The sequence below is a fragment of the Eublepharis macularius genome, chromosome 1, assembly GCF_028583425.1.
Source record: "Eublepharis macularius isolate TG4126 chromosome 1, MPM_Emac_v1.0, whole genome shotgun sequence".
Taxonomy (NCBI): Eukaryota; Metazoa; Chordata; class Lepidosauria; order Squamata; family Eublepharidae; genus Eublepharis; species Eublepharis macularius.
The window spans coordinates 90,888,153-90,914,303 of record NC_072790.1 but is presented as its reverse complement, the minus strand read 5'-3'; the positions used below and the strand labels follow the sequence as shown (position 1 = coordinate 90,914,303).

Genomic DNA, 26,151 nt, shown 5'->3' with positions numbered 1-26,151 from the left:
GCCGGAGCAGCCACTCTTGCCGTGCGGCGCGTTACCGTAAAGAGCCGCCGACAGCAGGGAAGGGAAAGCAGCCTGCGGCTCCGGGCTACCGACTTCTTTCCTGAGGGAAATGAGCGATGTAAAGGAAAGCGGTCCGGCGTTGACCTAGCCTGAGATGGGGAAAGTTTTGTTGTTTGCTAAGCCCGGTAGGTCAATACAGAGCCCGGGGGCTTGTGGCGTGTCTCGTTGACGTCTTGTCTCTTGGCTCAGGTGGGGCTTGCACCTGCTCTCAAACCCCAGCATTGAGCCGGTGCCTAGAACGATTTCTTCAGGTGAAGGCGCACTCTTCTGCAGATCCTACTAGGAGGCTGTGAGTGATCTTCTTTGCAGTTCAGCTTTGCCTGTGTGTAAATCGTGTACAAAGGTGGTTTACAGCACATTATTTCAGTCTGGAAGTTTAGCGATTCCAATGCACACGGATAATTTCTTTCTTCATGGTTGTCTTTGGCTATTAATTTAATACTCGCTTGAACCTATGTTATGGAATGAGAGAATAAAGAAACTATCACACTATCAGTAAAATGACAGTGAATCCCAATGAGACAAATGAGGGTGGAGTTTTACATGATTTTAAGCTGCCCATTATTCCAGCAGTGATCCTGTTATATTTCTGTTAATGTGTACCTAGGACATGCCATTTGAGTTGTACAGCCCAGTGCCTTTTTGCCTGTAGTTGTAAATTAAATTAGTTTTGGTATGTGTATACTTATTAGATTTATAACACACAATCTAATACATCACAAGTGTGACAGCTCTATAGAAAGTGGATAGTGAAGTGCAGCCACTAGTATTTTTTTAGATGAGGATATTACATCAACGTTTCCTTCTAAGTTTCGTAAATGAAATTGTTTAGGAAATATCTGGACATTGTTAACATTTATAGGTTCCACACTGTGAATACTTCCTTTCATAGTTTACTGAATTTATATGTGGTACCCATGATATATGAAGTAGGCACAGGAACTTTATGCAGCTGGAGCAGGAACTGAATTTCCCCAAATGCAATTTCTAAAAATAAGTGTCAGTGTTACTTTGAACTGATTTGCTTGTATTTAAAGCACTGCTCAAATACATGTGTGGGGGGGCGCAGGGGGAGAAGCAGGATTGCTTTTGGGGAAGAGAAACAATGTATGTATTGTACTGACCAACCCATAAGCCATTTCAGGTGAAAGAATAATATCTCAATAGTTAACTAGAGCAAGGCTGAAGTCTCCATGACCTGAAAAATATTCATTTTCTAGCATCTCTAGATGTTGTAGCAATTTATGATTGTCTCAAAGAGGAAAGCTGTCACAATGCTCTGTGGTATTTTAGGGCAACTCTGTCCCATTGTATAATTTATTGTATATATTATGCTTTCTTATTTAATTGTTGTTTATACTTTATAATCCACCTTGACTCTCAGTGAAAAGGGTGGGATATAAATGAAGTAAATAAATAAAGTAGGAGTGAAGGAAAGCAGGGGTTATGGTCTTTTATTTACAGAAAACGGGACACAAGAGTGAAGGAAGAAGAGCACTGATCCCTCTCCCTTTACCTCACGGTTTCCCATTGCTTTAAACCAGCGCAGTTTGTAATCCGCTGTTCCTGCAAGCCAATTCAGAGTGGATCACATCAATTTAAAAATACAGAAATAACCGGTAGCATGAAAAGAAGTTGCAATTTCACAATACACCCTCAGCAGCAACACAACTACTAACATCTTTAACACTTTGTAGGACGGGGTCTCAGTTGCTCCGCTAATGAGTTAGGGACCATACCCATAGATTTCACCACTATGTTGCCTTATGTACTATCTGTTGCTTTAAATATGTACTCCTGTGTCAGTCCTAGAATTGCTTATGTTCTGTTTCAGCATTTCTTCAACTTTGTATTAGATTCTTCCTAATGTTATGTCTTTGTAAACTTGTGTTTATTTATCATATGGCATTGTTTATGAAATTGTCCTTGATGCTGACTAGAAGTGGGCATGGATCAGGAAAACCCCACAGACCACCAGCCCATAGTCTATCAGTTTTCACAGACCACGGACCACAAACTTTTCACAGACCAGCCCTGTTCACAGACCGGTTCATTGGTCTGTGGTCTGTCACTTCTGGCAGCCCTGGCTCCACCCCTTCACACCCAGAGATCCCAAACTTGCAAAGAATCTTCTACAGGCACTCCTCTAGACACCCTCCAAGTTTTGTCAAGATTGCATTTCAGGTATCCAAGTTACAGACCCCCCAAAGCAGCCACCCCCAGGAAACTTCCAGTAGATACTGGAGTCGCAAATGCCAATTGACTTGCATTGGCTAGCTGTACCAGAAAGTTACAATGAAGCAAAATCAAACAGGAAAGGGTGTGGGAAGAGCCCCCTCACTCAGCACACATACACCTTCCCAGCAGTAGCCTAGGGAATTAATTCTTGCTCCTTGCTCACATAGAGAAGAATGGGAGCTGCCTATCAAGGGTTTGAGGGCTAAGATTGGCTGCAGAACGTCCACCCCTCCCTTGCAGAATGAGAGCTCTCTACTTGGCAGGCAGAGCTGCCTATCAAGGTTTTGAGGGCTAAGATTGATGTTGCCATGGCTGCAGAACATCCACCCCCCACCCACCCCCGATACCTAGGGAATTAATTCTTCCTCCTTGCTTACATAGAGCAGAATGGGAGCTCTCTGGTTGGCAGGCAGAGCTGCCTATCAAGGTTTTCAGGGCTAAGATTGATGTTGCCATGGCTGCAGAGCCTCCACCCCTCTGTTGCCTAGGGAATTAATTATTCCTCCTTGCTCATATAGAGCAGAATGGGAACTCTCTGACTGGCAGGTAGAGCTGCCTATCAAGGTTTTGAGGGCTAAGATTGGTATTGCCATGACAACAGAACGTCCACCCCTAGGGAATTCATTCTTGCTCCTTGCTCCATAGAGGAGAATGGGAGCTCTCTGGTTAGTAGGTAGAGTTGCCTGTCAAGGTTTTGAGGGCTAAGACTGGCTGCAGAATGTTCACCCCTCCCTTGCAGAATGAGAGCTCTCTGATTGGCAAGCAGACCTGCCTATCAAGGTTTTGAGGGATAAGATTTGCTGCAGAACGTCCACCTCTCCGTTGCCTTGGGAATTAATTCCTCCTCCTTGTTTGCATAGAGCAGAATGGGAGCTCTTTGCTCGGCAAGCCGAGCTGCCTATTAATTTTTAAGGGCTGCAGAAGGTCTGTAGACGTCCTCTCCATTGCCTAGGGAATTGATAGATCGGCACCAGGATGTATGCGGACCAACGGACTGGGCCAAACGGACCAAAATTCATGAAAAAGGTGAGTCCCATGAACTGTGTGTTCACAAACCACAAACTGGGCTGGACCGTGAAAAATGTTGGGTCCATTTTCTGGACTGTGCCCACCTCTAATACTAACTATACTAATCTCACACTGTGTAATCTGCCTTGAGTCTCAGTAAGAAAGGTGGATTATAAAGGACATAAATAAATAAATAATACTAATAACCATCCCTTTGCTCTACATATATAATTATAGGAGAAAAATTACATGAGTTCATCTCACCAAAAGTAAACTGAATAACAGAAAAGGAGCTCCTCCAAGAAGAAGCTGATAATCAATTAAGACTCCCATATCTATGGGCTTTCAAGACCCTTTCTAACAGTAGCTAACAGTCCCACTTGACAGGGTCATATTCTTGGCTAATTAACTATTTTATAATTTGAAATGCCCTACTAAATTATCTATAACCATGAATAAATCTGTACTTACAGCAACAGATGGTACACGGTAATATAGTCTACAGTTCTTATCCAATTCTAGTACATCTCTCTGAACCTTTGCATTACAGCACAATCTTATTACCATCATGAATACTTCAGTTTTGCATAGTTTGCAGAAAGCCAGGAAAGTGGGAGTTTTCCTGTCTGCTCAGGGCAGCCAAAAAGAAGTACTACATCATGTGCTGCATAATTAATGTATTGAATATCAATTACTACAAGAGATGACATCCACTGGTTCAGAAAACTTTAAAAGGGGATTAGATAGATCCATGAAGTTGGACAGGTCTACCTATGGCCACCAGCTAGGATGGCTAATTAGGCCCTCCATGTTCAGAGACATTTAACACCAGTTGTTGAGGCCAGCAGTGAGGGGGTGTCCCTGTCCCGGCTGCAATCCTAAGAAGGAAAAAATGAGGATAAACTGTAGTTCATGTGAGAAAAAATTATAGTACCTTATTTCCTTGTATCTATATACCTATGGTCCAGATCTTGTGAGATTTGCTGGAGACAATCAAAAGCAACAAGTAGGGTACCCACAACAACTTGCAGGGGGCATCTCATTTTATCCCCCTCTATTTCCTCTTTCCCTTTCCTGAAAGCATCCATATCCTCTTCCATGTTCTTCACTCGATTTCCCCTTCCTACCCACCAGCCAACCAACCTTTATTTGCACCCATGTCTTCAGCTTTCCTTCCTTACCACTTCTTAGCAGCTCTACCTGAGAAAACTATAGCATACTTCAATGATGCCAAACACCAAGCCAGGCCCAGTTGCATAGTGGGGACCCAGTATCACCTTCCCCACACTTTTCTTTTCCTGCTCCTGGTAGCACCCACAGCCTCATCTTTCACTGCTTAAGGTTGCCAGCCTCTAGGTGGTGGCTGGAGATCTCCCAGAATTGCAACTGATATCCACATGACAGAGCTTAGTTCCCCTGGTGAAAATGGCTGCTTTGGAGTTCAGACTCAGTAGCATTAGTTGAGGCCCCTCCCCTTCCAAAACCACACCTTCTCCAGGCTCAACCCCCCAAATATCCAGAAATTTCCCTACTTGGAGCTGGCAATTCTACTGCTTCTTTCTTTCCTTCCTACCACCAGCCAACCTATCTTTTATCTGCCCCTTCCCCAATAGTTATTTATTTACTTCATTTATACCCTGCCTTTCTCCTCAACAATACAAGCAGCTAGGCTTGAGTGAATTGTTAAGTTGGGTGACAGCAAGGTCTGAAGGTTTCTGCTAGCCCTGATGAGTTCTCCCTCAAAGGCCAAAACGGTGTGGAAAACGCCTTGCCCCCTCCCCTGCATTCCTGGCTATATTCGTGGCAGTGTGCACATTTTTATAGCAGTAGTATATTTTCCTGAAGCTAGTTTGATGTCTACTTGTCCATAAATCCATTTGTCTACACCTTTTATTGTAAAAAATTCATTCCTAATAATAATTTATGCTGAGAGAATGTGCTTGATGAAGAAAGTTCTGAAATAATCAGAGTAATTAATTTTTTTTGCTCTTCTAGATTAAAGAACATTTATGAAAGAATGAATCAAATCCAGCCTTCTTCTTGGAATAGTACCTTTAATATATCTAACATATCTAGCAATGGAGCACACTACTATCAAGCAATTGGGGCAGCAGAGACTATTATCCTTCCTTCTCTGATTGGGCTTATCTGTTCAACTGGATTAATAGGCAATGTTCTTGTTATTCTCACTATAACAAGGTATGGCACGTGTCATAAATATATATATTGTAGAGAGCCAGTGTGATCTAGTTGGTTAGATTGTCAGTCTAGAAAAGTCAGGTTCAAATGCCCACATTACCACGGAAGCTTGCTGGATGTTCTTGGGTCAGTCACATAATCACAGCATAACCTAAATTACAAGTTTGTTGTAAGGATAAAATAGAGAAGAATAATGTAAACTGCTTTGTGTCCCAAGCAGGAATATAACTAAATAAATAAACCATGAAATGAAGTGTGGAATCAAAATCCTAAAAGCATTCCTTAAGGCATGTGCAAACTGTTATGCTCATAATTTGGCAGGGGAAGTATAAGGAAATGGAATGCTTGGACACATGACAAGGCCCACTGCCCAACAGAGGCCCCCAAGACAAGGATATTCTGGGTCAGTTTCTCATTCCCAGTGAGAGATGTGCCTGGTGAGAGCTGCAGTGTCAAAGCAGAACACATAACTATTTTGTAGTCTGCTGCCTTTTCCTAGAACTTCTCCTATCACAAAACAGCTCATCTTCCCAGAATCACCTTATTACAATGTGTGATTGAGAAGACACATCCATTTGATATATAATTGTGTGAATACTTTCCAATCTGGCCCATGTATTTGAACATCTGCGACTCACTCTAAAGAACTGCTCATTTGTTGTTTATTTATTTATTTGAAAACCACATGTCATGTCTCCAGAGATCTGCCCAGAGAAGCTCACTGAGCAAAAACAAACAAGCCATTAAAAACAAGTCAGAGCATAAAACAGTGAATAGTCTAAATTGGTATTAGAAAAATAATACTCAGGCTGGAAGCTGTTAAAATGTTAACAGTGTTTTTAAAAGATGGAACCCCTTACTTAAAAAGGTAGATAAAAAGAAATTTCTTGTCTTTGTGCCCAAAGAAAGGAAAGTCAGTCCTCAAGGGGCAGGGCATTCCAAAAACTTAAAGGGACAAAGACCTACACAGAAACATCAACCAAGTGATTGTTTGATAAAGTGACAAGCTCATAGTACAAATCTGAAAGAATTACTGAAAAGCTGAATATGGTGAAATCAGAGAGAGCTTTATTATGAGATATAAATAATACACTCAAGCAGTCATGACAATATAAAACATGCTGTAGTAATGTTCAATGCTAAAATGCTAAAACTGAAATACAAAAATTTCAAAAGTTCTCATGCGCACTGCAATATATTTCTCTCAAAAAGAGGACGGCAACAGCCAAAACGGATCAAGCAAAAGGAATAAAGCAACGCTGGTTATAGCTACCTTTGATGCATGGTCTGATCCTTGGAGAAGCAGTCATAGTGTTTGGGCAAACAAAGTAGTAGTTTAATCATGTCCTTTATAGTCCGCCTTTCTCACTGAGATTCAAGGATAAATCCCACAGAGAGAGGTTGAGATACATCACATACATCGAGAATGGAAGGCTCTTCTGTTATTATGTAAATTGGCATGGTTTGGAACCAGCCCAAAGTGCACTGTGCCATCAAAGGCAGAGCTGAGCAAAGCATTGTCAGGGGACATGGCAAGACAGACCAGGAAGTGTTACACTAAGCCAGATTCTGGCTTCAGTTATAGGACTTGATGTTTGAATGAAAACTACAGATTCTTATTCTTAGTCTGGAAGGGGTAGAGGAGGAGGATCCAGAACTCACAGATGTGTTCCCTGATTAACTAAAGATGAAAAGGCAGAAATTCCCATGTTCAGGAACATTCCAAACAAGGAAAAGAGAGGAATATTCGGGGCAAGAAGGGAACTTATTAGGGTTTCCTTGTTGGACTTGGGTTTAGGTGGAACATTCCAGCCTGTCAACTTTGGATCAGTGTAAATAGAAAACCTTTGCATCAAGAATGCTAATGTGAATCTGGTCTTTGTAGAAACTACCAAACTCTTCCTCTCAAATTCAGATTATCCCCCTGGGAACCACATACTAAAAAAATGCACCAATTCTTAATGATGTTATGGTGCCAATGAATATTACCATGACAGCTGCTGCTGCATTGCTTGGAAGAAACAAGTACCAGACTAGGAACTTGCAACGAACAGGAAGGATCACCTGAATAGTAGCATATTAGTGACCATTAAAATGCTTCTATTATATACCAATAGAGGAAAAAATCACAACCAATTGGCTTCTGAAAAAGTGGTAGCATAGCAGGGAAAAAGTAAGAGAAAAGATTATTACTGACATCTAGGATGACTATATAATTGTGTTTAGAATTCAAGGTATTGTCCCACAGTTGAGTGATATAGTCCCAATTCTTATTAGGCACAATCTGGCCAATGCTGGATCACTTTTAGCTTTCATTTATTTTAGTGGGGAAATTAAGTATGTCCTTAGCTTGCTTCTACTAAAATAACTGTGAGTTTAAAGTGTTTGTGTTTTGCTGATTTCATACCTTGTAGATTTAAGACATTTTCCAGTCCTGGTTCAAATGCTTTGAAATCAATGTTTAACATTTGTTGATTACACTTAACATTAATTTTCACAGGGATTTTGTTTTCTTTAATAAGTCCAGTGATACCTTCTGCATTCCCAGCCTCATTCTGATCTGTCAGCAGGATTTGAGTCAAGTAGCACCTTAGAGACCAACAAGATTTTCAGAGTGTAAGCTTTTGATAGTCAGAGAGCTCCCTTAAAATACCTCAGACGCTCATTCAGTCTATTGGGGAGTTGGGGAACAAATGAATGCCTCCTTTCCTCAGAAGAGCTGTTGAGCCAAAGCTTTGGGAGGCTTGTTTAATTATGACAGCAAAAATCAGCCGTTGGACATGGGTTTTCTGGAGATCTCAAGGGATTTTTTCTTCAAATTAAACAAAGCTACAGGGTATTTGTGTGCAAAACACTAGAGGACAGAACAATTGCATAAAAAGCCCTTTCTCCAAATACTGCTGTCAGTAGTGCCAGCAAGGCTTTGTGTAGTGGGATTTTCAACAGATTTTCAGTCCAATAAAGAGAGGAGAGAACTCATTATGTGCAAGAGGAGCATGAAATAACTATTTCTGTTTGTTCCCTCAAGCAATAATTTTTTTCTAATACATTTGCTTTGTAACTGTTGTTAGAAAGGGCTGTGAAGATGTGTGTCATAATGCTACAGATGGCATCTTCACCCACTAGGCTCCTCAGCCAGGCATATTCATTAACTGTTAATTGTAAATGTCTGTTTGGTTGTAATGATACAGTGATTTGCATCACTGCACCTAAAGCAGAATCCTAATTTTGGCACAAGCCAGTCACCCGTGCCCTTGCTATTGAAAATCCTGCAGATCCCATTTTGATATTTAAAGTATTTGTGTGATGCCTCTCCAGAAAAATTGCTTCAGGCAGCTCAGACACAAAAACAGGCAAGACAGTATCAATTATTTCACACATCCCACTAAGATGACAATCTAGCAATAAAAAAAATCCAACCCAGTGTCAACAGCATGACCATAAAACAACATGAAAAGTAAGCCAAACCAATATAAAACAGGTGGGATGAATGTTATGAAATCTATAGAAGGATTAAAATAGTTCAGCTAGAAGGTGTGGGGGGATCTGTTAAATGTTTGCATTAAAAGACTAGCATGATGTTGGGGAGAAATATTTTTGTCTTATATACTCTGTTATATATAATTATTTCTGATCTATATAATTATGTTGTATAATCCCTTTTTTTCTTTCTGTATCCTCTCTATACTATCACTGTGGTTTTTAAAAAAACAAAAAAAGAGCGTAGCGTGCTGCCACACAGGCTCTGGTGAAGTGGCTCTGAGGATACCCAGCAGAAACACCTGCACCTTTCCTTTTGCTAAACACTGCCCAAGTTTCTCTTTGCTGCAGAAAAGATCTTCGAAGAACATTCATAATTATTGTCTTTCTTATGCTTCATAAAAACTATGGCAATATTATTAGGACATGATATAGCAAGGCATTTTATGCAGTAGAATTTGGGCCTCCAGTAGTCATACCTGGCACATAGGATCAGTCTGTTAAAATTACCTTACTGACTCAGAGCAAGGTCCATGTAGCCCAGCATTCTGTTTCTAATAGTAACCAGCCAAATGCCACTGGAGTCTCAGAAGTAGGACATTAAGATAACGGCCTCCCCCCACCCTGACACTTGTTCTTGCAACAGTTTAAGGGGTATACTGCCTCTTTTGCCATGGATGTTCTATTTAGCTCCAATGACTATTTAGCCATTGATTGAGCTGTACTCTGTTTATTTATCTAATCCCTTTTTAAAATCAGTGACCATCGCCTTGTCTAATATTAATGCATTCCATAAGTTAATTACATGTTATGTGATAAAATACTTTCTTTTGCCTGTCCAGAACCTACAGCTAATCAGTTTAACTTCAATGGTCATTCAATATATAGAACCAATGAGATAGCCAAAGGTATAGAGTTGGGTCCTATCAACCATTAATGCAGTGACATTCATGGACACAGATTTTTCCTGCCTCTTCCTCCTTGCAGTAGTCCACTGAAATCTCTGAAAAATTAGTGCTGGAAGACATGGGAGCCTCCTGATCCCAATATCACATGACAAGGGGGTCTGCTGACTGGGGAGAATTGCCAGCAATCACTCTTCCTCCAGCAGAGTTTCCATTGGTGCAAGAAGCTCCACAGATGGAAGTGAAGGACAATTTGTCTAGTTCTCCCTCACCACTGTGCCATGAGACTCCTATGACCTTCCACCCACTTTTCAGAGGTCTCGGGGGATGCTAGAAGTTGGGAAAGATCCATATATGCATGTGCCTTTTCATGGTTTTTAGGATCCAACTCATAGATGTGCCTGAAGAATAAATATACATGATCTGATGCACAGTGTATGTGTTAATGCATTGGAGTGGTTTTCATTTACAGTTACATTGGGTTTCCACTACATGTAGTCATGGGCCCTTATGATGAATTACACCTAAATGCCCTGAGAAGAGAAACCTGTCCTTAGAATTTATATAGAATTTATTATCCAGAAAGTTTGGTGAGAACAAAGCATACTTCAATGAACATATTCAATAGTATGTCAGGATATTCATAGTGGAAGCATTAGCGTTATACTGATTATGCCCATTCTGTTTTTCCTATTTATTTCAGATCAAGGAAGAAAACTATTCCAGATATTTATATCAGCAATCTGTCCGTGGCTGATTTAGTTCACATCCTTGGAATGCCTTTCCTTATCCATCAGTGGGTACAAGGAGGAAAGTGGGTGTTTGGCAATCCCCTCTGCACCATCATCACATCATTGGACACATGCAACCAGTTTGCATGCAGTGCAATTATGACAGCCATGAGTTTGGACAGGTACAACATTAGATTTAAAGATGTGAAGAGAGTAGAACAAGGAATGCAAAGAGAAGGTTGTGATAGGGATGAGTTACTAGGGAGCCAGAGAAAGCTCCATATAAAGAAAAGAGAATCCAAATCTAAGACAGGCACACCAAGAGACAGATACAATTGGACCCAGCATAGTGGTCCTGGACCTTATGCAGGAAGTTGGGAGTTTTCCGTAAGTGTTATGTGCAGTTGCATTCATTGAAACATTTAGCTATTATCTGTCTAATTTGTCAAGCACATCAAAAGCAATGTTAGGAAATATCGAACTTAACAATTTCTTACTGATAATGTATGTCAAATACATTATCAGTAAGATACAAATGTTAATCATTTTGGACAAAAGAGCCTTAGCCTTCATAAAAAATTAATTTTTTTTGTGTTCTGAAATATAGCCTCAAGACTAATGCTGGAATTCTTTTTCTAACACCCAATGATTATAATATTTTAAAATAAAGAATGTCTTAAGATTAATTTAATAAAATAATGAGAATGGTTGCCCTCTAAAGCAAATCATAACTTAGCTGAAGTGACACAGCACAAATCATTTATCTAAATTTCAAAATAGTATGTTTTAATTGTACTGTTAACGCATGTAGATAGTCTTAAAAGGAAGTGCTATGTAAACCTTGCAGTTGTATTGACCAATCACACTACTGGTATATTGTCTGTTTTAACAGATACTTAGCTCTTGTCCAGCCATTTCGCCTCACCAGTTTGAGAACCAGATCAAAGACAATCCGAGTCAACTTAAGTCTCTGGATAATTTCATTTATTCTTGTGTCTCCAGTATGGATGTACTCAAAAGTCATTTTATTCAAAGATGGTTTGGAGAGTTGTGCTTTTGACCTTACATCACCTGAAGAGGTACTTTGGTAAGCCTCTAAATCTCTGTGTAGACCAACACCTCATCCCATATATTCTCCTATATTCTCTCTCCTCCTATCTGTCCCTGTATGCCAAATATGATCCTGAAGCTGCCACCTATTTGCTGTTCACCAAATAAAGGTAGCCAACCTGGAATCCGCCAGAGCACGTCTTTTCCATCACACTTCATACTTTGTCAAATGGGCTCTGAGGAGGTGAGGGGGGCACCATCTTTAGAAAATTTCAGAGAGCAACGGAAGGGCATCCCATTTGTCTGGGCTTTTAATGCAGTATAAACTGCAGATAACTTGGGGTTACTTGGGATTTTATTTTTGTGGTTTTAAATGTTGATGTTTTAGGTTATGATTTGTAAGCTGCCTTGAGCTACAAAGAAAGACAATATAAACATTTTATTAAATAAATATCATTGTAAATCTACATACAGCCACTGGAATCCTTATTTATACTCACTGATAGCTTGGCTAAATATCTCTCCAGCATCCCCCTTCCTCCTTTCATCTTTTGCATTAGTTAGCATATAGTTTGCCTGAGTGTCACTTCATATATTACAGCTTTTGCTGTACATCTAAGAATATACAAATGACACAAACAATATGTTTGAAAACATATTTCTTATACAGGCATGTTTATCAGAAAACCAGGGCTGTTTCTACACTGGGATTTTCCCCATGGGCTGCAAGAGAGCCCCCAGTTTATTTGGGAGTTTCCATGCTCTTTCTGAATATGGCATTTGTGGCTTCCAGTATTTTCCTCTTTAAGGTGGAACAAAGAACAACATCCTTTGCTCCATCTTAAATGGGAAATAGTGTGCAAGCTGCTGGCAGAGCTTCTGTGTGAAGGCTTTTCCTACAACCAGTTGGGGCAGGGGGTGGAGCTTAACATTGTTTCAAATTGGCAAAGTTTAGCTCTAGCATTCCTATTAAGTTTTGTGATTTTGGCCCATAGAGATTTCAGCCAGACAGTGATTTCAGCTCATAAGAACATCTTTATTACCAACTACACACACACACACACACACATGCTCCCGAAGGAGCCAGATATATGTACCCAATACTGTGCCCCTTTTCAGTAATCCCCAATAAGAACACATGCAACTAGGATCCTTCATTTGCATGTACTAAATACAATGTAACATATTTACAAAGCAGCAATTGGTCCTCATCCAGGAGGATCTATTGGCTGCTGCTAATCCTATTGCCCGATAAGACTGCAGACCTGAGGAGCCCTGCTAGCTCAATACATAACAATTCCCTTCTCCTCCTGAGCCCTTTAACAAGGCTTTTTTAAAAAACCCTCAGCCATGCAGCTCAGCACTGAGCCTTAGCTGCGCTGTGGGGGTATTGGGATCATTCCTACCTATTGTCAGCTTGGTGTTTCTGGATCCATGTGATGAGCAGGAAAAGGCAGTACCAAAAACAAGCAGAGCAGGGACGTGGAGTATGAATGCCATGCTTCAATCCTTCTTGCTGCTTCTTTCATATGAGTGTGGAAGCAGGCCAAGTTAGGCTGCATTTTAAGGTTGAGTTTATATTTGGAGACAAACCCAGGTTGTTTGTCATATAACATGTTGAAAGGCCCTTAATCTGTAAACTCATTCCAAGTTCTCACCACCTAAAGACTTATACCCTTGGTTATTGTGACGGATCCCCCAGCCTTATCTGGCTGACACCCTTCAATGCCACCCCTTGTGAATGATTCCGCTAGCTTAGGACGGTTCTGATTTGGGATCTCACAGCTCCTGTCACCACTTGTGAAATATTCACTGGTCGAGGGACCCTTCTGACAGGGAACAGAAATAGGGACCACTTACACTCCGGCTCAGTTGGTGCGTTGTAGACCTCTTCTCATGAGGAGAGAACTCTGGCTGGAAGCGGGTCCACTCTCTGGACAGAATGGAATCCTCCTCAGCTCTCACAGACACAAACTGGAACTAGAATATCACTTCGTTGCACCAGCACCTCCTCAAACTCTGCCACTTAGTCTGACAGGCTGAGATCTGGTTCTCCTCAGGGCGTATAAGATAGGCAGGAATTATCAAACCAGACTCAGATGGTTAACAGAACAAATTAACTTTACTGAAGCACATTTTATCTTCCTCCTGCACAGCCTTAAACGGTTAAACGTTCCAGATACCTCATTAACTAGTCCTCCTCAGAGAACTCTCTAAACACATCTGCCTTCTCTAGTTGCTAGCCCTCCACTTCCTTCTTCAGAGTCTCCCTTAACTGCCCAAACTCCCAACTAACTATTCTAAACGGTCTTAACTGCTCTTCACTGCCACTCTCTCTCAACATTCTATTCAGGACCTGTCATTCAAACAGGGCCTGTCCGTCACAGTTATCAATACATGGGCCAGGAGGACACATCAGCAGATCATGGAGCCCTTCTAGAGCTGCCACTTTTTGCTGCGTTTTGGAATGACCTGCTTCTGGTATGCATGCATAGTGATCAAGGGCATCTCAGCTCCTGCTTCTCTTTGCACAGGCACACATTGAGAGAAGCTGCAGAACAGCAAGGCAAGGCCACTTAGTGTGGAGGAGATTTTTCCATCACACTGACTCCTGGTTTATTCCTTATCATGGAACAAACCCTCTGGTGTTGGGCTTGTGTTCACTGTCCCCAGCTCCCTTGATCTGTTGCCATTGGTCATGGTTTTGACCTGTGAGGTACTAACTCTGGTTTATCCTCTTATTGTCATGTGGTCTGATGTCATGTGCTTGTGGCTTAGTTGATTACAGATCTGAGAAGGTCAAAGACTATTGATTTGGACTGCAGGGGTTACATTGCTAATTGAGTAGGGTTTTTTGTTTATCTAAATAGTAGTCAAAGTCCTCAAAACCTCAAAATATTTGAAGTGCAGGACCCAATTAAAAAATCTTATTTGATTAATCATATGCTAGTTAATCAATTGGTTAATTTGTTGTCTAACTGTATGAATTAATGGGGTTGGATCCTTTGATTCTATACTGCTATAGGCTGAGCCTTCTCCAGTGCATTAGAGGAAGTGTCCACTATCAGTGGAACAGCATCATATTGTATATTGTATAAATAAAACAATGGTTCTTAATAAACTAATCTACGCTTGCAATTGACTAATCATGGCAGCCTTAATGCAATTTAACTTGTTTAGGGTTAAAAACACTGGCAGTTGTCCAATTTAGGAAAATGATCTGATTTTCCAATTTAAGGCAAAAAAAAAGTTAATTATGAAACTGCAATTCCTGTCACTTATGGCTAAAACATATACTCCATATACTCATTCACGTTGCCTGTATTTTGTCTTACAGGTACACGCTTTATCTGACTATAGCAACTTTCTTTTTCCCATTGCCCCTGATACTAGTTTGCTATGTATTGATCTTACGCTACACGTGGGAACTATATCAACATAATGAAAAATCAGGATGGTAAGATATCCTTATTTTATAACCTCAGATATGTTACTTAGGGAGAGGTGCTGCATTGCAATTAATTAAATCTAATAGGTTTTGGAAGTCCTTAGTTTCTATGTGCCCTGTTTCTGGATACTTACTGACTAGCAACAATCTTGTCAGTGGGTCCATTTCTGGTTCAGGTTAATAGTTTTAAGTATATAAAAGTATAAAAGTTTTAAGTGTATAAAATTGTGACAGCCAAACCTTGGAAAGGAGTATTCCATCCCAGTTATAGTTATTTGACTATACCTAGGATGAACATCAGTTCAATATTTTTACCTTCAACAGCTTACACTTTTTACTTCGTCTTTCTTGAGATTGGGTTGATTTATTTGAAAGTCAATAATCAAGATACTTTCTAAATAAGAGAATATTCATTGCTGAGGTGAGGTCAATAGTGGTCAGTGTAGAAGCAGCAATAATGAAGCGTTGATTTTAACCTTTAAAGTTCTGAATGACTTGGGCCTGGGATTTCTGAAAGACTACCTCCCTCTCCAAGAACAGCGTGTGTACTCTAGGTTTGGCCTTAGGCCCTTTTCTTAGTCTCATCTCTATTAGAAATGAAGTGGCTGAGAGGCCTTTTCAGCTGTGGTAGTATTCTCTGTAGACAGATGTCTGGTTCCTTTGCCATTAAAATTTAATTGCCATGCAAACACCTTTTCATGTTCTGCATTTGGTTTAAACTCAGTTCTTTTAGTTTTGGTTTTCTTTCTTCTTCTTGTTATGGTGATGTTTTATGACTTTGTATTGTCGACGGCTTTCACGGCCGGAGAACGATGGTTGTTGTGGATTTTCCGGGCTGTATAGCCATGGTCTTGGTGTAGTAGTTCCTGTAGTTTTGGTGCTACACCTCTGAAGATGCCAGCCACAGCTGCTGATGAAAAAACAGGGTTTCTCACCTGTAACTGTTGATCGTTGAGTATCTTCTGTGCAGACACACATTGGGACTGCTCAGGCGCAGGCCAGCCGCGGAAAGGAATTTTCTTAGCTTTAAAACTCATGAAGGGGACGCTCGACCTCACCGCGCATGCGCGGGTGCGATCCCGCCAAAAAGTGGCCAATTGTCGAGCGTCCCCGGCATTCCCTCAGTTCACCTGAGCCACCGGAGAGCCAATTTAGACAATGAAGAGCACTCACAGCGGGGTAGCTGGGAGGGAATGTGTGTCTGCACAGAAGATACTCGACGATCAACAGTTACAGGTGAGAAACCCTGTTTATCGTCATCGTATCTCTGTGCAGCCCCACATTGGGAGAATAGCAAGCAACTCTCCAATGGGGGCGGGTGTGAGTGGTCAATGAAACAAAGAATGCAGGACAGCCGTTCCGACGGCAGAATCCCACCGTGCATTCACGTCCACAGAATAATGTTTAATAAATGTGTCAGGCGTAGACCACGTTGCAGCCTGGCAGACGTCCTGGAGAGGAACTCCATGGAGGAAGGCAGCAGAGGCAGCTTGCGCTCGAGTCGAATGTGCATTCAGAGAGAAAGGGCACTGCACCCCAGCTTGCCGGTAACACAGTTTAATCGTGGACACAATCCAACGAGAAATGGACTGAGAAGACGCAGGAAGGCCCTTGCAGGCACCAGCATAACATATGAACAGTGCAGGAGACTTCCTGATACCCTTGGTACGATGAACATAAAACAATAAAGCACGTCTGACATCCAACGTGTGCAATGATTGTTCCCCCAGGGAGGTAGGGTATGGGAAAAAAGAGGGTAAGACAACCTTTTGTTGCAAATGAAACCTGGAGACCACCTTGGGCTGGAACTCCAAACTGGTATGGAGTACCACCTTTTCTGGAAAAAACTGCAGGAAAGGGGGGTTAACTCACAGAGCGGAAAGTTCCCCCACCCTTCTAGAGGATGTGATTGCCACCAAAAAGGCAACCTTCTGTGTGAGGATGGGCAGAGGGCAGGTGGACAGAGGTTCAAAGGGTTGGAACATGAGATGGGACAGAACTAAGGGCAAGCTCCACTGAGAAATTGGGTGGGCCCTGGGAGGGAAGGTCTTAAATAGGCCCTTCAGAAATTGCTTAGAGAGCCAATGGGCAAAAACAGTCCGCCCGTCAACCAGCTCATGAAAAGCCGAGATCGCAGCCATGTGTACTTTAACACTGGTGAAGGTGAGACCTTGCGATTGAAGGTGCAGGAGATAGTCCAGGACCAGTGGAAGCGGGCAGGTAAAGGGAGAGATCCCCTTAGGGGCCAACCAATGGGAAAAACGCAACCACTTCCTATGATAGGACATCCTGGTGGAGGGCTTGCGGGCATTGAGAATGACTTGCAAGACCTCAGAGGAAAGACCTACCCCGCCGGGTACAGAAGCCAGGCAGCCAAGTTCAGGACAGCCAGATTGTGATGCCGGACCCCATCCCTGATTAAGAGGTCCGGGGCATGCGGTAGAGGTATGCACCGTCCCTGAGAGAGGGCGAGTAGCAGGGGGAACCAGTCCTGTCGTGGCCACTGAGGAGCTATCAGTATACAATGGGTCCAGAAGGCCCTGACTCTGCAGAGAACTTTGCCCAGTAGAGGAAAGGGAGGGAAAGCGTAAAACAATCCCGGGGACCATGGGATTTGGAAAGCATCCCCTAGGGAGCAGGGGTCCATCCCTGCTCTGGAGCAGAGCAAGGGCGCCTGCTTGTTCTGGTTCGTGGCGAACAAATCGACTTGTGGGTACCCCCACTGGCAGAGGACTGGCTGGAGGTAGGCCCGGTTGAGGCCCCACTCGTGTTGAGGAAGAAACACCCTGCTCAGTGTGTCTGCCATGGTGTTGCACGCCCCAGCAATGTGAAGGGCTCTCGGCAGGACATTGTTGGCTATAGCCCAGGTCCAGAGAGCCGTGGCTTCCTTGCAGAGCTTGAGCGAGACCGTTCCTCCCTGCTTGTTGAGGTAGTAGCAGGCCGTGGTGTTGTCCGACAGGACCTGAACCCTCTTGTTTCGAATCACACCTGCAAAAGAAGCAAGGGAGTAACGGATCGCTCTAAGCTCTAACAAATTTATGTGCATGTTGGCCTCAGAGGGAGACCAGGTGTCCTGTGCAGACAGATTGCCACAACGCCCTCCCCATCCTAAATTCGAGGCATCCGTGGCAATAGTAACATCCGCCAAAAAGGGGCCAAAGGAACAACCTTTTGACAAATTCTCTGAGAGTGTCCACCATGCCAAGGACCGGAGCACTGCCCTAGGAATGGAGAAACGTTGATACGGGCCCATAGTCAGGGGAGTAAATTTACGGACAAACCAATTCTGCAATGGTCTTAGGCGTAGTCGTGCAAAGAATACTACCCCAGTAGTGGAGGCCATGAGGCCAAGCAGGGTCTGAATCATCAGCGCTGTTTGGAAGCGATTATGAATGAAGTGTCGGCCCAGAGAAGAGAGCCTCTTCAGACGGTCAGGGGGTAAGTATGCTCTCCCGGCCGGGGAGTCAAAATGGACCCCAATAAACTGGATAGACGTAACTGGGGACAGCACAGATTTGTCAACATTGACTAACAACCCCAAGTTAGACAGCAGTGACAGAATGAGGGAGAGGTGGCCTTGTAGGGCGTCAGCAGAAGGCCCCACCAGAAGCCAGTCATCCAGATAGGGGTAGATGACACAACCCAGGGACCGGAGATGTGCCACCAGGGCGGCCATGCATTTCGTAAACACACGGGGGGCCGAAGCCAACCCGAAGGGCAAGACCGTATATTCGTAGACAGCACCCCCACACACAAACCAGAGGTACTTTCTGTGCCCTTCATAAATGGAAATATGGAAGTAGGCGTCTTTTAGGTCCAAAATGGCCAACCAGACGCCCCTCTCCAGGAATTCAATAACCCGAGCCAGTGTTAACATACGGAATTTCTCGACCCTCAGATAGGTGTTGAGAGCTCTAAGGTCAAGAATGGGCCGAGACCCACCATCTTTCTTGTCAATGAGAAAGTATCATGAATAGAAACCCCAAGGGGAGTCAGACACATCGACTGCATGAATTGCACCTTTGTTTAGCAACTCCAAAACATTATTTTGCAATACAACGTTTGAACATGAAGAAGAAGCAGGAGGGTAAGAGAGGGGGGGAGAGGTGGAAAAAGGCAAGCTATAACCATGGGCCACAATAGAAAGGACCCAAGCATCAGATGTAACACACTGCCAACAGGGCAGAAAAACACGAAGTCTGTCCAAGAAGGGCTGTGGAACAGAACTTGCCAGGGGCAACTGGGGAGCGTCCAAGTCTAGTCAAAACACCGGCTTCTGCCCAGAAGTGGAGGCCTTTGGAGGCGAAGGCTGTTGTCTTCCCCTGGAACGGCCGGAACGCCTTGGTGCATGCCGTTGCAGGGCCGTGTAGGAACGTTGGTCATACGATTGCCCATAAGAAAAACTCCGCTGGCGTTGGTAATAGGGTTGGTAGTGAGCCTGATATGGATGGTACCGAGCTGGACGATACCTGGAAGTAGCAGGTTGCTGAGGTGCGACCACTCCTAAGGACTTCGCTGTTTGGTGATTTTTACGCATCAGCGAAAGGGAATCGTCGGTTTTCTCCGAGAAGAGCAAAGCGCCTTCGAAGGGAAAATCCTCAATCTTTGCACGCTTGTCCAGAGGCAAAGCTGTTGAACGCAGCCAAGCATGACGACGGAGCACGACGGAAGATGCCATGGTTCGGGCTGAGGAATCTGCAGCATCTTTTCCAGCCGTCATCTGCTGCTTCGCCAGGCGGATCACTTCCGCCTGCAGGGCCTGGACCAGGTGACAGCGATCCTCCGGAAGGTCAGCAAGATAGGCAGTCAGGCGCTTCCAGAGGAATAAATTGTAAGATCCCATAATCGCTTGAAAGTGTGCGATGCGGAACCCTAGGGACGAAGAAGAATAAAGCTTCCTTCCCAGTACATCCAACTTTCTCCCCTCTCGGTCGGCTGGAGCATTTGAAGATCCAGAGCGGAACTTGGCGTGGACCTCTTCTGCCACCAGGGAAGAGGGTTTAGGATGACGAAAGAGGACAGGGCAATCCTCCTCCTTCAAACGGTAGCACCTATCTACCTTCTCTGCTGTCGCTGGAATCGAGGAAGGTGTTTGCCAGAGGGCATGGGCATTGTCCATGAAATCTTCTACCGGCGGGAAGGCAACCGACGCTGGAGACCCGGAGTATAAAGCTGCCAGTAGCTTGCTCTTAGGCTTGTTAGTAGTAGAGGTGACGTCCAGCTCTAGAGCAGCCGCCATACGCTGCATCTGGTCAGCAAACATCCGATAGTCCTCATTTGGTGAGGTAGAGCAGCCTTCCCCCACGGTGTCATCAGGGGAAGGGTCGGATGCCAACTCGGAGGAACTCACGGAAGGAGAAGCCAGTCCTTCCTCATCCTCGGAACCGGAGAGATCCAGTGGAACAGCCGGTGGAACCGCAGGAAAGGGCTCCGTTGGAACCGATGGGTGGGTTCTTTGAACGGTGGGAAGATGCGGCATAGCCCGAGAAGTCGAAGGGACGCCTGGATGCGCCAGCAAAGCAGGGTGCGGTGGAACCGATACACTCGGAGCCGGAGCCTGTTGGAGGAACGGAGCTGCCTGTTGAATCCAGGCAATGAAATCGTGCCAAGTAGTCAGGTTCCCTACCCCCGGAACCGGTTGCCAGGGCGGCAGGATGGGCGGCGCGGGTGCTGACCACTGTCCCGGAACGGAGTGTTGAGGGTCGGAGGTCGGAACCGACGGCAGAGATGGAGCAGCCGCGGTCACTGTAGACGGAACCGGAGCGGACGGTAGTGAGCGCTCAAAGGGATACGGTTCCGACATGCTTGGCAATGGAACGTAGTCGTCAGCCTCCAGAGGCAGCGGCGTGCGAGGAGGAGACGGAGTATGGAGCAAACTCCGGACGTCCTCCTCAGGTAGCATCGACACCGGCGATGCGGGCCGTTCACTAACCGATCGTGCGGGCGGCCTCTGCTTCTTATGTTTTGACTTTGACTTAGCCTTCTTCGGTGGAGGCTCAGAAGCAGCCCTGGGAGCCGAGGACTTTGCGGAGGAGCGCTTCTTGGAAGGAGCAGAAGGCCCAGCCGGAACGGATCCAGGAGAGGATGGGCGCTTCGGATCCAACCGATCCCTCGGTTCCGAGGAAGGCCTTGGATCCGACGACTTCTGCGATGGAGCCGGCGAAGGCGCAGAAGAGCGGGGCTTTTCGCTCGGTGTCCCCGATGGCTTGGGAGGGAGCAGATTAGCGTCCCAGAGGAATGCCCGAAGCCTGGCCTTCCTATCATTTCGTGCCTTCGGGGTAAAGGCCATACAAATGGCACAGCGGTCCACAATATGACCCTCCCCGAGACAGATGAGGCAAAGATCATGCCCATCTGATTGGGTCATTTTCGTGCCACCCTGGTGGCAATTTTTAAATAACGGAGAGTGAGACATCGTAGAGTAGATATCTCTCACAGATGACAAAAGGAAGATATCTCACCCACAAATAACGATCAGACGAAGAACTCGCTAAGAAGAACCTTTCTCGACGGCGGCGAAAAAGGAACTGAGGGAATGCCGGGGACGCTCGACAATTGGCCACTTTTTGGCGGGATCGCACCCGCGCATGCGCGGTGAGGTCGAGCGTCCCCTTCATGAGTTTTAAAGCTAAGAAAATTCCTTTCCGCGGCTGGCCTGTGCCTGCGCAGTCCCAATGTGGGGCTGCACAGAGATACGATGACGATCGTCAGGAACTACAACGCCAAGACCACGGCTATACAGCCCGGGAAATCCACAACAACCATTTTATGACTTTGTTTATGAAATTGGATTATTTTATTAAAAAATCAATAGTCGCTGTAAACTCTAGATAATATAATGTTTATTACTATGGTAGAGTGTACTAGTCTTTCAGTAGGGAAAGTCAGTTTAGAATCAATAGTAATTTACAGGCTATTTCAAGATCTAATCAAAACAGAAGAAACATTCACTAAATGTGTGCCACTATCAGTGATGAGCAGTTTCCCCTTTTCAATTTGGAATAGGCTCTGTGAACTAATTTAGATCTTGTTGCGGTCCTGACAAACATAACCAAAAGTGTGATGGAATCTGAACACATTCAAAGTCATCTTTATGGAGGTCCTTTGCAGTGCCTATAGTTTTTGGCCTTTGGAACATTGCTGTAGGACTGTTCCATCAGGTACCAGAAAGGGGGGAGACTTTCATGCCATCACCTCAACCGTCACAGCCACCAAATGTGGGGAAGTGGAAGTATTTTGTCTGGGCTTGTAATCCAATTTCTTGTTCCTAATAATCACATCATGTTAAAGGCAAGCATTATGCCTTTCATATTCTGAGTTTATTGATTATACATGCTCACATTTATCACATGGATATTCATCATTAATAATGAAATTATAATGCAACTTCCACTGGTGCTTGAAAAATCTCTTGTCATTATGGAAATGGTCCAGCAATAGAGTATTTATTAACCTGCCATTTCTCTATCTCATATTCCATCCTTCAGCTTTCCATACCAAAAGGTCTCCGTATAATAGTTAACTATGTGCACCGTTGAACCTATAATGTCCCTGATTGTTTGGGCTACAGATACTATTTTCTTTCTCTCTCTGTATGGCTTGGTCCACATTAACATGATGACATCTGCCAAAACATATTAGACCAAACACACTGTGCAGTAGCAAATATAGCCCAATATATAGTATCATTGTATGAATGCTTGTAAGACATACATTAAATTCATAATCTGAATCAGAAAAGAATGCACTTTGGTGACATCACCAGTACATCATATTGCTTAACTTTGGAAAATATTGCATGTTGATCACAAATGCCTACTCTTATATTTTTGCCTTTCACTTGATGTCACATATGCATTTTTATTTTGTTATTTGTTGCAGTTATAATACAAGCATTCCAAGGCAAAGGGTCATGAGGCTAACCAAAATGGTGCTTGTGCTGGTCGGGGTGTTTGTCCTAAGTAATGCTCCATACCACGTGATCCAGCTAGTGAATCTTCAGATAGGTCAGTCAACACCAACCTTCTACATCAGCTACTACTTCTCCATTTGCCTTAGCTATGCCAGTAGCAGCATTAACCCTTTCCTGTACATACTGCTTAGTGGGAACTTTCAGAAGCATCTAAGGCAATGCATGCATGTCAAGACAAAGATGACAGAGCGTGATGTTAATAATATTGAAAACACCCCGAAATCAAGTTTTTGAAAGAACAATGAGTTTATATATAAATAAATACGCATTTGTTTTATTGACTCAGTTTCTCTGCTATTTGCCCAGTTGTGATAAGTGGATTTTATCCAATCTTTGTCAATGGATGCTACGTTTAATTGATTGGTTTTAACTGTAATTTTACCTTGTGGATTTGTCATATTTTCATATTATCGTAAGCTACTTTGGAAGCAAGTCTGGCTGACAAATAAAGGGGGAAGGTAGAAGATCTTGTTAAATATGCCAGAAAGGCAATAATGCCCTTGTATATATGGCAGCCTTGGTACTTGCTTTGCCTGACAGGTAAAGCAGAGACAAGTTGGTCTTGGTCCCAGCTCTGCAGCTGTCAGGCTGTCCTTATGCATTCAGCAGCCAGCAGCCAGACTTAACCACATTTTAAACCCAGTTTTTGCTTGTCCTGAATGAATGTATTGCAATTTGAACTTCCTCTGAGGTTTGAAATTGAAGTTTCTTTACGGTTCCAAAATCACATAGAATGAAAATCCTTTGAATGTTGTTAACATGTATTTATATTTACCTTTCAGAACCATTTGTTCTGAGGATTAGCAAAAAATTCCTGTAGTGTAAAGAAGGGAGCCAAATACAGAGAAGAAGAATGTGCCTTCTTTTATCCATCCTCTGTATCACCAATCTTGGCTCTATGGAGTAGTAATATCTTTAAGCCAAGAAGTGCCCATCTCAAGAAAAGGGACTCTGGTGAATCTCTCCAGGCACAGCTGGCACCACTTTTGCTCCTCTAGGGTGACCAATGCCAGGCTGGGAAATTCATGGAGTTTTGGGTGTGGAGCCTGGGTGAGAGAGGTGTTTGGGAAGGGGAGGAACCTCAGCATAATATAATACCACAGAGTCCACCCTCCCAAGCAGCCACCTCCAAAAGTCTGGGGACCAGTTATAATTCTGGAAGATCTCCAGGTCCACTATGGAGGCTGACAACCCTGTACTGCTCTGCTCCAGCCAGAAAGCACTGGGCTGAAGGCTGAGGCATCTGTGATTGTTCCTGGAACTAGTTTCCTAAACCCATCTTCCTGTCCGGCCTCCACAAGGATGGGAGAGTGTTCATGCTGACAGCTTGCCTCAACCCTTCAGCTCCAGAATAACTGCAGAGGCTTGTAATGAGACCAGTTCATCTCTAATTCCCTGCTGGTTCACCAAGATCGTTCACGGAGACCCTATTCTAGGCAACCCCACCAACTGAATGGAGGTAGGTGGTGACTCAAGATAAAGCCTTTCCATAGTGGTGGTGCAACCATTGAATACACTGCCCTACACAGAAGGCTCACTTGGCATCATTTTTGTGGCAGTTTCTCCCAGTGGGAGCCAGGCCTAGGAGTCACCCAGGCTTGTAGCCCACTTCATCAGTACTGCTGCTACTGACTGGTTGGGCTGGGGGTCCCGGGCATGCTGGTTATTTGAGATTTTGGATATTAAAGTGCCAGATAAAAATGTTGCTGTTTTTATATTTTTCACTGTTGTGTTTCTTCTCATGCTCTGTTTATGTACGTTTACTGTATTTATGTGCATTTTAACCTGATCTTGATATTTTATATTGTATCTTTTTACTGAATTGTTTTATTGTTGTTTGACACCTTGGACATCTTTTTCTGTAAAAACTGTATATAAATATTTTAAATAAATAAAACCTTTAATAAGGCATGCTTCATTATCCCCTGGCCTTCATTATTCTCTAAGACTGCCACTTCAAAATTAACAGTGAGGCTGAAAGGTCCTGGATTTCTGACCTCCATGTTCAGCTTCCAAAGCTATTGCAGGTGCTTGAGACAAAGTGGGTTAAAAGAACAATTTATCCACCCCCTCCCATATCCTTTAAGCTGTGAGGAGTAGTTGATCCCTCCACTCAATGGATTTTCCATGGGGAAGAAACTGGACTTGGAAAACAAGCATTTGAGGATACTGTTAGTTCAGCACCTATAATTAACATTCATCAAACCCTAACCATACATAACAATTGGTATCTAAATTCTAAGAAAGACATGAAGAGAAACACTGGGAAGCCTAAAGAACTATTCCTCTTCCTTGCCCAACAAAATTTGGCATTTTGACTATTATTCAGATTTTTGGTTGTTGTGGGTTTTCCGGGCTGTATTGCCGTGGTCTTGGCATTGTAGTTCCTGATGTTTCGCCAGCAGCTGTGGCTGGCATCTTCAGAAGTGTAGCACCAAAAGACAGAGATCTCTCAGTGTCACACACATTCAGATTTTTGTTCTTTAAAATGCAGTAATTTGACTGATAGGAGGTCTTAGGATAATTCCAATCTCATCAAAGAATTATGTTAATTATAGAAGAGATCATAGAATCATAAAGTTGGAAGGGATCTCTAGGATCATCTAGTCCAACCCCCTACACAATGAAGGAAATTTATAACTACCCACCACCATCACGGCACCTCCAGTGACCCCAGCTCCATGCCCAGAATATGGTAAAAAATAACCTCCAGGATCCCTGGCCAAATTTTCTGGAGAAAATTGCTTCCTAATCCCAAAGTGGCAATCAGCATTACCCTGAGTGTGTAAGAAAGGACCATGAGAATTAAGCACTGGTGTAACCCTTCCTGCCCTACCTCTCATGATCTGCACAGAATCAGAATTGCTGTCAGACCCCATTTATATAGAACCTTATCAAAAGCCTTACTGAAATCAAGATAAACTATGCCTACAGCATTCCCCTGATCCTGCAAGGTAGTAACTTTCTCAAAAAAAGAGATAAGATTAGTCTGGCATGACTTGCTCTTGAGAATCCCATGCTGGCTCTAAGTTATCACAGCCATCCTCTCTAAATGCTCAA

At 43.5% G+C, this 26,151-nt stretch overlaps 1 protein-coding gene across 3 annotated transcripts; it reads left to right on the top strand.

The window, feature by feature from the left end:
* On the top strand, positions 1-24,933 carry MCHR2 (melanin concentrating hormone receptor 2). 3 transcript variants are annotated; one of them, XM_054985794.1, is made up of 6 exons: positions 1-185; positions 5,302-5,505; positions 10,594-10,803; positions 11,514-11,708; positions 15,009-15,128; positions 23,001-24,933. In XM_054985794.1, exons 2-6 carry the CDS (start codon positions 5,324-5,326, stop codon positions 23,323-23,325), a joined length of 1,032 nt encoding a protein of 343 aa, XP_054841769.1. In that variant the 5' UTR covers positions 1-185; positions 5,302-5,323; the 3' UTR covers positions 23,326-24,933. The 3 variants fall into 3 exon arrangements, with proteins under 3 accessions (XP_054841769.1, XP_054841786.1, XP_054841778.1); XM_054985811.1 differs by lacking the exon at positions 1-185 and adding an exon at positions 255-349; XM_054985803.1 differs by lacking the exon at positions 1-185 and adding an exon at positions 3,238-3,324.
* The last annotated feature ends 1,218 nt before the right edge of the window (positions 24,934-26,151 follow it).